Source organism: Balaenoptera musculus, chromosome 2 (genome assembly GCF_009873245.2).
Source record: "Balaenoptera musculus isolate JJ_BM4_2016_0621 chromosome 2, mBalMus1.pri.v3, whole genome shotgun sequence".
NCBI classification, from domain to species: Eukaryota; Metazoa; Chordata; class Mammalia; order Artiodactyla; family Balaenopteridae; genus Balaenoptera; species Balaenoptera musculus.
Genome location: NC_045786.1, coordinates 167475937 through 167489563, shown reverse-complemented (window position 1 = coordinate 167489563; position 13627 = coordinate 167475937). Strand labels below are relative to the sequence as shown.

Below are 13627 nucleotides of genomic sequence, written 5' to 3'. Positions count from 1 at the left end.
GCTGCTAGATGTAACTGTTTCCCCTCCCCTTGCTATATTGTCCAAGGAGTTTCTTCCAGAACTCCACCTACAGCACATAATTGTCAATATGAAATTCTGGCTAAAATGGAACTCCAGTCCACACTAACTAGCTGCTGTTGAATTCCTGAACTTCTCTGACACTAAATAACTAAGAGGAGACTGTCTGTAACTTTATGAGTCCATCATTTACTGTTTCTTAGAAAACTTCATACTTACTAGTCTTTTTATTAGTAGTCAGAAGGTTATTGTAAGAAATAAGCGAGATACTGTTTTATAAAAATTTTTGGCTGCGTTGGGTCTTCGTTGCTGCGTGCAGGCTTTCTCTGGTTGCGGTGAGCGGAGGCTACTCTTTGCTGCGGTGCACGGGCTTCTCATTGCAGTGGCTTCTCTTATTGTGGAGCACGGGCTCTAGGTGCGTGGACTTCCTTGGTTGCAGCACATGGGCTCAGTAGTTGCGGCACGTGGGCCCTAGTGCGCACGGGCTTCAGTAGTTGCAGTGCAGGGACTCAGTAGTTGTGGCGCACGGGCTTAGTTGCTCCATGCCATGTGGGATCTTCCCAGACCACGGATTGAACCTGTGTCCCCTGCCTTGGTAGGCAGATTTTTACCACTGCGCCACGAGGGAAGTCCTAAAATGCTTAATAAATGTTATTGTTGTTGATGTTTAAAATATGCCAAAATTGAATGTTGTAATCTTTTCACCTAGGTGTTTTGGATGAAAAATCTCAAATTCAGGAGCCGTGTTGTTCAGACCTCTTCCTGTTTCCTGATGAGAGTGGAAACGTGTCCCAGGAGCCGGGGCCCACTTACACCTCACTCACACACCACTTGATGAGCGATGCGGTGACAGGCGTGCCCACAGAAAACGACGACTTTTGCATTCTTTTTGCACCAAGAGCAACCGTTCAGGTAGTAAATTGATGATATAATTAATGTCTTAAAATAATGTTATAAATTGAATTGACCAAAGGGCACCTGAAAAGATTCTTTAGGTTTTGTTAACTCTTTACAGTTCAGAATTACTTCCTTTTGTAATTTACTCTTGAGACTTTGTAAATGTTTGTTATACTTTACTCTTTTTATGAACATCTCTCAGAGACTCCCTACTTGCAAAATCCCCTGCATTGTTTATTGAACTGCAGAGGAAGTACGTAGTAAGATACCTCTTCAGGGTTGTGAAATTAAATGGCAGAAAGGAGTTCTGTACAGAGTTGTTAACACAAGAATTGGGAACGATAAGATGTGATTTGTGAGAAGGCTAATGCTTGGTTAATGTATGTAATTTCCTTTTTAGAATCATGCTCACATTGAAAAAGCATGGTCTGGATTTAATGAATCCACAGTTCACTAAACAAAATGGTAAAGCATTGAATCTGTACCTTTTTATTGTCAAACAAGTAGTAAAAGCCAAATCGTAGACTATAAAAAATTCTTATGGAGTGATTCACATAGAAGAGAGAGTTCATTTTATTGTTAATAAAGCAGAGTATCTTATGTGATGATCATCGTCAGTATTTATTATTCCACTTTATATATTGAAATTATTAGAAAGAATGCAGAATCAAGAAATCCCCTTGAGATGCGCACCATAATCATTGGTTTCTACTTAAATAAGAGAGTATGTGTTACCTGTTCCTTTGTCTTAGGAGAAGGAAGAAGAACCAGTTGTAAAAATAATGGTTGATGATGCGATTGTGATAAGAGATAATTATTTTAGTCTGCCTGTTAAGAAGACAGATACGAGCAAAGCCCCGTTACACTTTCCTATTCCTGTAATTCGGTACCTGGTTAAAGAAGTCTCTCTTGTTTGGCATCTTTTTGGAGGAAAAGATTTTGGAACAGCCCCTCCTGCTTCTCCAGCTAAAAGTTATATGTAAGTTAATTTCTACGTAAGTTTATTTTGGCAGACCAATATACTCTCTTTGTTGCGGCACATGAGCTTCTCTAGTTGTGGCACGTGGGCTCAGTAGTTGTGGCGCGAGGGCTTGGTTGCCCCGCAGCATGTGGGATCTTAGTTCCCCGACCAGGGATTGAACCCGCGTCCCCTGCATTGGAAGGCGGATTCTTAACCACTGGACCACCAGGCCAATATATTCTTTTCACTAAAAATACAAAGAATGTATCCTTTTAAGAATTATTAATAAGTAATATTAAAAACTGTAATTTAAATGTTACTTTTTTAATGTTAAAGTTTTGCATTTGAAAACTTGTTTGCATTCTTTGTATTTTTTTCCTAAAATACGATGACTTAAGCCATTTCCATTCAGCAAAATTTTTCGGGTACCTACCATGTGCCAGAGCCTGTGTTAGAGGCACATTCATTAAAATGAATACGACCCAGACCCTGTTCTAAGTTCAGAAGGGAGAGAGAGTTACGTGAGCCAGTGAGGGCAACGAAGTGAAGTGTGTGCGTCAGGAGGTGGGGACCACGCATGCCCCTGATTCTCTAGCACCCAGTGGGGTGCCCAGCACAGAGTGGACGCTGCTGAAGTACCTGTTAGTGAGAGCATTATTCCGTGGTTCTAGAAGGGAACTGGATGGAAAGTCGAGGCAGAGACTAAGGGCAGACACTCTCAGCGGGGTGGGGAGGGTCAGGAGAGGCTTCACGGGGTGGGAGCCTTTGGCACAGCATTGTAATGACTTTTTCTATTTAAAAATGCTTTTAAAAAAACTTACAACTTTACTATAATTCTTTTCCGTGTTAATTGGAATTTCTAGGACTTGTCTTCTGACTCTCAGGGGTTTCTGAAGTAATAAGGAACTTACAGGGAGGTCTCATTTCTAAGTTTATCTTGTGATATGCACACCAGCATCATAGTTAACGTTTTCTGTAGTTTTAAATATTTAGCCAGTAGATGATTGCTGTAACGGCAGTAATAACATTTATGTTCTCAATGTCTCCAAGGGATAAAAGATGCGGTTTTGACTTATAGCAATACAGTTTGTGGCAGTGTTTTGCTAGTTCTGTAATCTTATTTTCTTTCTTCATCCTGTTATTTTTTCTAGTGTCATTCATTGCCTTTCTTCGACTATTCCTTTAACAAAAGGTTTTATTTTTCATTTATAGTAGTCCCCACAGCTCACCTTCTCACACACCTGCAAGACATGGACGTAATGTGGTATGTGGGGGAAAAGGAAGAAACCATGACTTTTTAATGGAAATACAGTTAAGCAAGGTAATGTGACATTTTGAAAGGAAAACTCCACCGAAGTGGGAGCATTAGTGGGCATTCTTTGGTTACTCCCTGTCCCCTCCCCCAGGTGGTCTTGGGGCATAAGTGGAAAAGTGCAGGGGTCTTGTATAAAAACTCTTGCCTCTTTTTCTTTCTCAAATATTCCGAGAAAATTCAGGGTTTTTGTTTTTGTTTTCCCAGGCTACCCCTAGAGCAGTGTCTCTCAGAGTTGAACAAGCATCAGAATCCCCTTGAGGGCTTGTTAAAACACAGGTTGCTGGGCCCCAGAGTTTTTGATTCAGTAGGTCTGAGGTAGGGCCCATGAATTTGCATTTTTAATGAGTTCCCAGGTGATTGTGATACCACTTTACCCAGGACCGCGCTTGGGGAACCACTGCGCTGGAGTATCTCTGGGAAGGCCTGCCATTGGATAGCACACAGGTCTCAGGTCCTTTGTGAGCGTCTAGAGACCAGCAGGCCAGGCTGCCAGTGCCACTGATGCAGTTAATTCTGTCAGCTTGTCTGGGATTGTGCCAAGGGTCGAATATTAGGGTGCTTAGCATAGAAATAGTGTAGTGATGACAGCTCCATATACTTAATTGTATCCTTGCGCCCTTTTGGAACTTGAACCTTGCCTCCAAGCAGTTTCATAGGTATGCAAGATAATAATTTTATGACTTACGCCTATTGAGCGTTTTGCTTGAAAAGGATAGGGATTTTACCAAAGTCAAATAAGAAATGTTAGGCTTTTCCTTGTATGGTCCTGTACACCTGGATTAATAAATAAATACGTGAACAAACGTAGGAATGTTATGCTGTTCTCTGAAAGTGGAATCAAAAGCTGAGAATTCAAAGAGAATGAGTGATGTTTTACATTTTAAAGAGAAAAGCTGATTTAAATAAAATGTAGAGGTTGTTCTGTGTTCTTTCTCTTCTGTAAAGGTGAAGTTTCAGCACGAGGTTTACCCCCCATGCAAACCAGAATGCGAGTCTAGCCTCTTGGAGCACCCGGTCTCCCGGCAGGTGTTCATCGTGCAGGATCTTGAAATTCGAGATCGTCTGGCAACATCACAAATGAATAAGTTTTTGTACCTGTATTGCAGTAAAGAAATGCCTCGAAAAGCTCATTCCAACATGGTAAGATTTAAAACTTCATATATTTTGTTGTTGTATTAATTTCAGAAAAGTATTTTTATTTTATCTACCTGCAGAAGATTTATTTTAGATTAGGGAAAATTATGGGATTTTTTTTCCTCATTTTTATATGAAAATCCCTTTTAAATACGCGGCTTAAAGTTTTGTTTTAAAAATTATCTTGCATGTTGTTTCTATAATTGCCAATATATCAATACCTGAGGAAAACCAGAAGTCCATAGTGATCTACACAAAACACTTACACAAGGAATTCCCTGGCGGTCCAGTGGTTAGGACTCTCACTGCCGAGGGCCCTGGTTCGATCCCTGGTCGGGGAGCTAAGATCCCACAAGCCACATGGCATGGCCAAAAAAACAAAACACTTAACACAAGATATTTAAACGAAATTGTTGTCAGTATTCCACATTTCTAACTTTTAAATGTTATTAGAATAGAAATGATCAGCTCAGGACTTCCAGAAGAAAACGTCATAGAAGTTGTCTTTGGAATATGGGTCTATGGATTAGCTTCTGGGGCTTAGCAGACTTCTTTGAGAGTGCGAGTACAACATTATCATTTGCATTTTTTCCTCTAAAGAGAATTCATATCTTTCATCAGATTCTTGAAAGAGTGTGTGACCCAAAAAAGTTAGATTCCGGATTCTAAGGAAAGAGGGTAAACAGTTCCACTTTTTGTTCTGATATAGGGACTAGATATAGGATTTTTTTTCCTCGTTTCTGCTTTTCTTTTTTTAATGAAAACAATGTCATATTATCACTAGGGAAAAAATGTGTTTGTCTGTCTCATCTTGTAGCTGACAGTGAAAGCATTACATGTGCGCCCGGAGTCTGGCAGGTCACCACAGGAATGCTGCCTCAGAGTGTCACTGATGCCACTTCGCCTCAATATTGACCAGGTTTGTGTTACAAGCATAATGCATGGAGTTATGATTAAATATATATCCCACATTCAGGATGAGAGGTTTAATTTAGTAGAATTATGTTTATTATGATTTAACTTTTATGGAAGTTGCATAATTAAAACAGACTTCTGCTGGTAAAGAATAGGGCAAGTTCATTAGCTGTTTGGAATCTGAATTATTAGTGAATAAACGTTATTAGATTTTGTCCTCCAGTTTCCTACTCACTGTCTACGTGACATAGCGCTTAATACCTGCTTCTCACGTTCTCTGATCTTTACATACATACTCCTAATGCAGATATACAGGTATTTTCAGAGGATGAAAGGACTCCTCGATACATGCTATTGAAAGATATAGGGGATTGTAATCACAGCATCTGGAAGAGAATTCCTTCTGCCCTGGGCACAATGACAGATTAGTAAATTGGCCCTTGAACAGGTCACAAACAAAGCAGAGATTTATGGAAAGAGGTAAAGAAGTCCACTGTCCTATATTCTAGCAAGCACCGCATCAAATGGTCCTGGGTTTTGCCTTCCCAGAGAGCTGTTTAAAGCATAGTTGGTGTTTTACAAGCTTTGTTCGGTGTATGAAGATGTGATACTTGGTAGTAGTGCAGTGTAGTGAAGAGTGTGGGTTTAGAGTCAGACCTGGGCTTAAATCTCAGTTCTCTTTTACTAACTGTGTGGCTTTTGGTAGGTGACTTAATTTCCCCAAGCCTCAGTTTCTTCACTGATAAAATGGAAAAAGTAATAGTACATGTAGCGTCATTTTGTTAAAGATGAGGATTAAAGGAGACTGGTGTATGTAAAACATTTAGCTTGGTGCCTGGCACACACTGTTAATGATCAGAAGTGTTAGCTGTTATTATTAACTGAAGCATATAACAACTACAGAAAATAAATGGAGTTTTTATAATAATCTGCTTTTGAAATAACAAAACCCTCCCCTTATACCTTATATATTGGTGTGAGCTCAGATTTGGAAGTAGAGTATGTGTGGGGTGGTATTATTTGTTTGATTAAATAACATTGAATAATGTCGATTCATTATTTAAATAAGTAATAGATGTATCAGGAATAATCTAAAGTAATATTTATATTATAAACAAAATATAGGCGTATCTCAGAGAAAATGTATTGTGAAGCACAGAAGTTTAGCACAACTTTATGTTAATATTTGTAGCTTCTGAGCTGGGTCAGTCTTGCCAGTGAGTATTTTAGATTTATGTTTTCTCATTATGAGAAGAATATCTTTTGAAACCCATATTTTAATTTAATTTATCCGTATTGGCCTAGTAGGAATATGATGAAGTATTTATGGGAAATTTGATCTGTGAAAATCACCAGTTTGAGCAAGAATTTGAGTGAGATTTATCTTTATGGCATGACTTTACCAGACTTAGCAAGCCCAGTTTTCTTTAATAGACCTTTTCTTTAATGTTGAGCTTAATTTCTTCTGTAGAACTATAAAGCAATATGATTTTAAAATGGAGAAATATTAACCTTAGCAAAAACAGTCACGGAAATAAATGTTATGACTAAACTGAGGAGGAATGGGAAATAATTCCCCAAGATATGGGATCGAGGGAAACAAAGCCATGCTACAAATATATATGCCTTAACTAGGAATATTATGATACAAAAGAGTCCTTTATAGTTTGCGTCTTCTAAGATTGACATACCATACCAAATGGTCATCTGAATAGAAAGCCAAATATTTGTGTTCTTTAGTTTTTCTTTTGAAAACATATCAGTTGATGAATGAGAATGCTTTGAGTAATATTTTTCTTACCAAGCATATCTCTGACTTTATCTTCACTGGATCATAGACAGTAAGTATGAAAGCCACGTGTAGTTTTCTCTTGTTTCTAAGAAGCTAGCTGCATTGCTGTTGAAACTCGGTGCAGTTGCTTGCGAAGCGCAGCGTGCCTGTAGGGCAGGCAGGACACTAGGCAGATCGAGTGCTTGCCGTGTAGGGAGCTGAGTAGGTGATGGAGGTTGTGTAACTAGGCGACTTGAGATCCGAAATCTGAAGGGGCCGGATTTCCTGGTCTGGTGTTCATTTTCGTACTGAACTGCCTGGAAATCTGTGTAGGGAAGATACGTTAATTCCAAATCATTTGCTGAATGCCAGCCTTGTCCCAGGTCTGAAGTAGGATGCTGGGAATACAAAGAAGAAACATCCCATCCTCAGAGATCTCTGTTTAGTGGGGAGACAAAAAGACAAATGACTTTTAACACCCAGGGATGAAGATAGGCGTAAAGATGTGTCCCACCAGGAGAGGGCTCCTAAGCCGGGCTGGGAGTTTGGAAGATGAGGGGTGAGCAGTAAAGGCTTTCTGGAGGAGGTGACAGTCAAGCTGGGTCTTAAGGAATGTAAAATTATGAATTTTTATAAAGGCGTTGAGAGCCTAATTCAGGTTGTGAGATGCAGTGTTGGGGGACAGGTGCTTGGCTGAGGCTGGAAATGATGAAGCAGTGCCAGTTGGCATGTTTGTGATTTTTTTTCAGCATCACCTGAGCATGACATTGAAAGCATTTCTTTCAACACCTTAAGTCATATTGCACCGTTAATATCCTTTACCATAGGACCTTAAAGCTAGAAATAACTATTTTAGAGTGAAGGTTTAACATAAATAATAAACCATATTTTTTAAAGTTTAAAAATTGATTTTATTGAAGTATTATTTGCATATAATAAAATGCAGAGATTTTAGGTGTACAGTTTGAGCTTGACAAATATTTCTTGTTTTGGCTCTTAATGAATAAAGCTGTTATGAAATTTGTGTACAAGTCTTTTATGGACATAAGTTTTCAGTTTTCTTGGGTAATTATAAACCGCATGTCTGGGTCATAGAGTGGATGTGTGTTTACCATCATAAGAAGCTGCCGAATAGTTTTCCACAGTGGTTGTACCACTGTAGGTTCCCATCAGTAACAGATGAGAGCAGCAGCTGCTTCACGCTCTGACCAAACTTGGTGTTGTCTTTTTAATTTTAGCTGTCTTACTTGGTGTTCATTTTGGTTTTAATTTGGATTTCCCTGATGACTAATGATGCTGAGCATCTTTTCGTGAGCTTATGTGACATTTGTATATCTTCTTTTATGAAGTGTCTGTGTCTTTCTAGTTTTTTTTTTTTAAGTGATTTTTTTAAATTTTATTTTTTATCTATTTATCTTTGGCTCTGTTGGGTCTTCGTTGCTGCGTGTGGGCTTTCTAGTTGCGGCGAGCGGTGGCTACTCTTTGTTGCCGTGTGCGGGCTTCTCATTGCGGTGGCTTCTCTTGTTGCGGAGCACGGGCTCTAGGCACATGGGCTTCAGCATTTGTGGCTTGCGGGCTCTAGAGCGCAGGCTCAGTAGTTGTGGCGTACCGGCTTAGTTGCTCCGCGGCACGTGGGATCTTCCCGGACCAGGGATCAACTCGTGTCCCCTGCATTGGCAGGCAGATTCTCAACCACTGCACCACCAGGGAAGTCCCTGTGTCTTTCTAGTTTTAGAGTTAGGTTGTTTGTCTCATTGAGTTGTAAAGAGTTCAGCATAAATACCAAAATCAAAAATTTGGAGAACATTTTGAAAAGCTGATGATTAGTATCCCTTTGTCTGTTTGTAGTAAAAATGTGTGAAAACCACTGTCTCTTTAGTCTTCCCTTTTTTGTTTTTGTTTTTTAAATAAGAGCACATTTATACCTGGAATTTTCTCTTTGTTTTTTTTTGGAGGCAAAACATTCATAGCGTTAAAATATCGCCATCTGGTGGCCAAAGGATAACATTTTATATACTATTAACTGTCAACGTGTAATATTTGATATGTGTAAATAAACACATATATAGTGATTTATAATAAATGTATGTAGTGTAAATAATATATAAATATATACATAAATACGTATGTGTAAAGCATAGTAATATAATGAACGGTTCATGAACTTACTCCCCAACTGCAGAACCAGAATATTTCTAATACTGTTGAAACCGCCTGTTTGTTCTTCAGTCCTAGCCCTCAGTCTCCCATATGCCATGTTATCTAGAAAAATACCTTTCTAACTTCCATCATTTATACTTCTGACGAGTGTGATCAGTACTAGATCGGATCCTTTGGAATTGCCAGTCAGGCACTTGGTGTGCTACCACTTATTGTGACCCTGTATTTCACTTTCACATTGCGGTTTGGTACAATATTAATGTTTTATATTAATTTAAGTTTTTTAAAATGGGAGGGAAGAGTAAGAAAGAACAGGCTCAGGTATTTAATTTTCATATTCTCCAAAATGGATTTGTCAGTCTCAGTAAGGCTTAATGAAGCTGCTAATAATGGGCAAATGTGGCTTGCATAGACAGCACCAAGAACGGTCCATACCATAGAATTTCAGAAAAGACCACACTGACTGGGTGATTTTATTTATTTTCAATGTTTTATTTTGAATATCATGTCTAATGAAGAAAATGTTTAAGGCAATATAACATAGTGGTAAAAGCAGAAATAAGACATTAAGAACTTTTAAGGCACATCTGAGTATCCAGTACATGCTAGCTGCTGTTTAGTAATATCACCGCTACAAATTCAGAGTGAGAACTAATGCCAAAAGAATGAGACTACTATATTTCTAAGAAAACCAAAATGTACTTTGATTTAGAAATAGCAGTTTAATTTCTAACTTATCTGTCTTAATTTCTGCATCTATAAATTAATTTTCTCAGAGTTGTGAGAATTAGCAAGGAAGTGTGTGTGTGTGTGTGTGTGTGTGTGTGTGTGTGAGAGAGAGAGAGGGAGAGATTGAGAATAGGAACAATGCTTGACACAGAGTAGGGACTGAATAAATTATAGCTGTATATGAACAATGAGTGAAATATAAGACTTCAAGACAGTTCGTTTCATAGTTTTTTTTTTTTTTTTTTTTTTTTTTTTAATTAGCACCTTTAATTATTATTTTATTTTATTTTTTTATTTTTTGGCTGTGTTGGGTCTTCGTTTCTGTGCGAGGGCTTCCTCTAGTTGTGGCAAGCGGGGGCCACTCTTCATCGCGGTGCGCGGGCTTCTCACTATCGTGGCCTCTCTTGTTGCAGAGCACAGGCTCCAGACGCGCAGGCTCAGTAGTTGTGGCTCACGGGCCTAGCTGCTCCGTGGCATGTGGGATCTTCCCAGACCAGGGCTCGAACCAGTGTCCCCTGCATTAGCAGGCAGATTCTCAACCACTGCGCCACCAGGGAAGCCCCGTTTCATAGTTTTAGAACCCTTTTAGTTATAATTACATCTCTCAATTTTAGGATGCCTTGTTCTTCCTGAAGGATTTCTTCACAAGTGTTTCTACAGAAGTAGAGCTTCTCATGGCTCCAGATCCAGAAGGTATTAAATATGTAGAGTTTGAAAAAGTCTATAACAAGTACTTGGATTGATTTTGATTGTTATGAGGCCTTTTTGAGAATGTACCTACAAATCTTTATTCTCATTTATATAAATGTGTTCTGTGCTCATTTTTGTTAAGTTGTACAAATGTAGTTTATGTAAAAGTACAGGAGTCCCCCCTTATCCTCCAGAAGTACCTTCCAAGACCCCCAGTGGCTGCCTGAAACTGCAGATAGTACCAAACCCTAAATATACTAAGTTTTTTCTTTCTATACGTACATGCCTATGATAAAGCTTAATTTATAAATTAGGCGCAGTAAGAGATTAACAACAGTAACTAGTAATAAAATAAAACAGTTATAACAATATACTGTAATAAAAGTTAGGTGAGTATGATCTTTCTCTCTCTCAAAATATCTTGTACAAATTTAATGCCTTTTGCATCTTAACTAAGCACGTATCATGCACTGTGGCTGTAACCTTTGAGGTACGACAGCAAAATGAGCGCGAATTTCTTTTTCCTTCATCACAATTTTACAGATTTGTTCTTACTGTAGATCTTAGCGGCCTGAGCATACAATTTTTTTTTTTCCTTATTAAGTCAAGAGCTTTCACCTTTTCACTTAGAGGAAGCATGCTGCGGCTTCTCTTTGGTGTATCCGAATTGCCAACATCGCTGTTCTTGTACTTTGGGGCCATTATTAATAAAATAAGGGTTACTTAACACAAACACTGCAATACCCGAACAGTCGACCTGATAACTGAGATGGCCACTCAGTGACTCACTGGTGGGATATGCTGGACAAAGGGATGATTCACATTCCGGTGGGATAGAGTATGATGGTGCAAGATTTCATCATGCTACTCAGAATGGTGTGCAGTTTAAAACTTAGGAATTGTTTATTTCTGGAATTTTCCATTTCATATTTTTGGACCGCAGTTGATCTTGGAAAGTGAAACTGAAGATAAGAAGGGACTACTGTAATAATTTAAAAGGTGAAAGATTTCTCTAGCAGTAGTTGTATTTATTAAATGAAATGTAGCAAAACAAGTTAAGTGTAGATTGATTTAAATTGTTGCTTTAAAGAAGTATACCTCATTTTTCAAATGTGCACTTTCAGTTAAAAAGTCTCCTGGAGCTGATGTCACCTGCAGTTTGCCAAGGCATTTAAGCACCTCAAAGGAGCCAAATCTAGTTATTTCTTTCCCTGGGCCAAAGCAGCCTTCCCCAAATGGCAGTGCCAATTCAGTGCAAGTGGTCAATGGGGAAGAAGAGAAGGACTTCTCTGCTGAAGAAGCGTCGTTTAGTGATCAGCCTGTGTTTTTTAGGTAAATCATTTAATTTTGATAACAAATGAAGTTATTTTAGAGTATGAAGGTTGTTCTATAATGTGTTTGTGTGCCAGAAATCATGAGGTCGCATCAGCGTTTCTGTGCGCTGGCAAATACTCACCCGGTGTATTTATTTATATGTGGGCCCCACCTACTCGCACCTCTCATTTCCAGGGTTACTCTCATAACCCTGGCTCAGGATTCATCCTCCGATTGATTGTGTAGCAGGAATTTCTCTTCCCTTTAGATTCTTCCTTCTTTTTTCCTCCACCTGTCCCTCGCTTTCCAGTCACTTATTATGGCCTGTTTGTGTGTCCTTGAACGTGATGCTGTCCTTTTCCCTCACACACCTCACCTTCAGCATTCCTCCCTTTTCCCTTATGGGGATTTTCTGTCTGCTTTCTCTGCCCTTCTCTGTCACTGTTGTGTCCTTCCTGACCCGCCGCTAACTGGCTGGGTTGGAATCATCAGGAAACCCATGTCCCTGTTGACTACAGCCAACAACTAGCTGGTTGTACATTGGAGTTTATCCTCGTTTCCAGATGCATTCATTCTTCCCATCTTCTTTCTTTCCCAGCCCTTGATGGTAGGGATGGAGCCTTGGCTCTATTGGAAGGAGAGAGGTTGAAGATCGAAACCACCTGTGTTGTGAGGGACAGTTAGCTCCTTTCCCTGGTTTTCTATAGTCCTCTCTTGTTGACATCAGTGGTCCCCAAGTTCTGTCTTTCTAAGTTCTGAGTTTAGAATATGGCCCAAAGTAGGCAGTATAACTGTTTTAAAGTGTTTTCATGTTTTAAATATCTTATATATTGATGAGAATAGTTAGAAAATAGAATGTGAGAATTGGTAAGATCCTGGGAGAGAGGATCTCTGGTGGTTCTAAACTTTTCCACCATAAAAGAAGAATCTCTTTTATTATTTTCCTACATTTCTTTTTTTATTTAAAATTTTTTTTCTACCAAAAGCATTGTGTATCTTAAGTAATAATTTGAATTCTCATTTCATATAAGCTGCCAATTTGGTTTTTGTGAACACTGGATAATCAATGTAAAAGAAATTGAATTGTTATAATTCTGGCCTGAGCACGGAAATTTGACACTCTTTAGTCAGACTGTGTGTGTAACCTCACTTACGTAGGTAAATATTTGTTTTTTTCCATTTAGACTACTTAAAATAGCTTGTGGATTTCTGTTTCTACTCTCAAAAGCTCCTAGTGTATCTAGGACCCTGGGGTGGTACTTGGTGATATAGTTCAGATTACTCACTTTACAGATGAAGAAGTTAATGCACAGAGAGAAGAGATGACTTGCTCAAGGCCACACAGTTAGTTAGTGGCCAAGCCAGGACTAGAACAGAGGTCTTCTGAATCCCAAATCCAGTGCGTTTTCCAAGTAATGGCATAATAGTCCCCTCTCCTGCAGACATTTATTCATCCCACAGATATTTATTGAACATTTATTATAAATATGTCAGATTTTGTTCTAGGTGAACAAAGTAGAGAAAAATCCCTATTTAATTGAGCTTATAGATAATAAAAATATATGATTTGGCCTATTACGTACATGCCATGGAGGAAAGAGTGAGAATGGAGGAGGCAGGTGTCGAGGGGCTGTCGCCCAGAGAACCCAGTGCAGATGAGTGTTCGGAAGATGAGGGATGACTTGGGATCCCAGACTTCTTGTACTGATTGATATAAATACAG

General features: G+C 38.9%; 1 protein-coding gene across 4 annotated transcripts in view; it reads left to right on the top strand.

Annotated features, from left to right (window-relative positions):
* The window catches only part of ATG2B (autophagy related 2B), a 78667-nt gene that overhangs the window by 52033 nt on the left and 13007 nt on the right, over positions 1–13627 (top strand). For all 4 annotated transcript variants that reach the window (XM_036841771.1, XM_036841770.1, XM_036841773.1 and 1 more), the window contains 7 exons: positions 728–930; positions 1668–1894; positions 3089–3197; positions 4137–4331; positions 5143–5244; positions 10515–10593; positions 11715–11922. In XM_036841771.1, the coding sequence (XP_036697666.1) occupies positions 728–930; positions 1668–1894; positions 3089–3197; positions 4137–4331; positions 5143–5244; positions 10515–10593; positions 11715–11922 (1123 nt within the window). The remainder of the gene's footprint in view (positions 1–727; positions 931–1667; positions 1895–3088; positions 3198–4136; positions 4332–5142; positions 5245–10514; positions 10594–11714; positions 11923–13627) is intronic.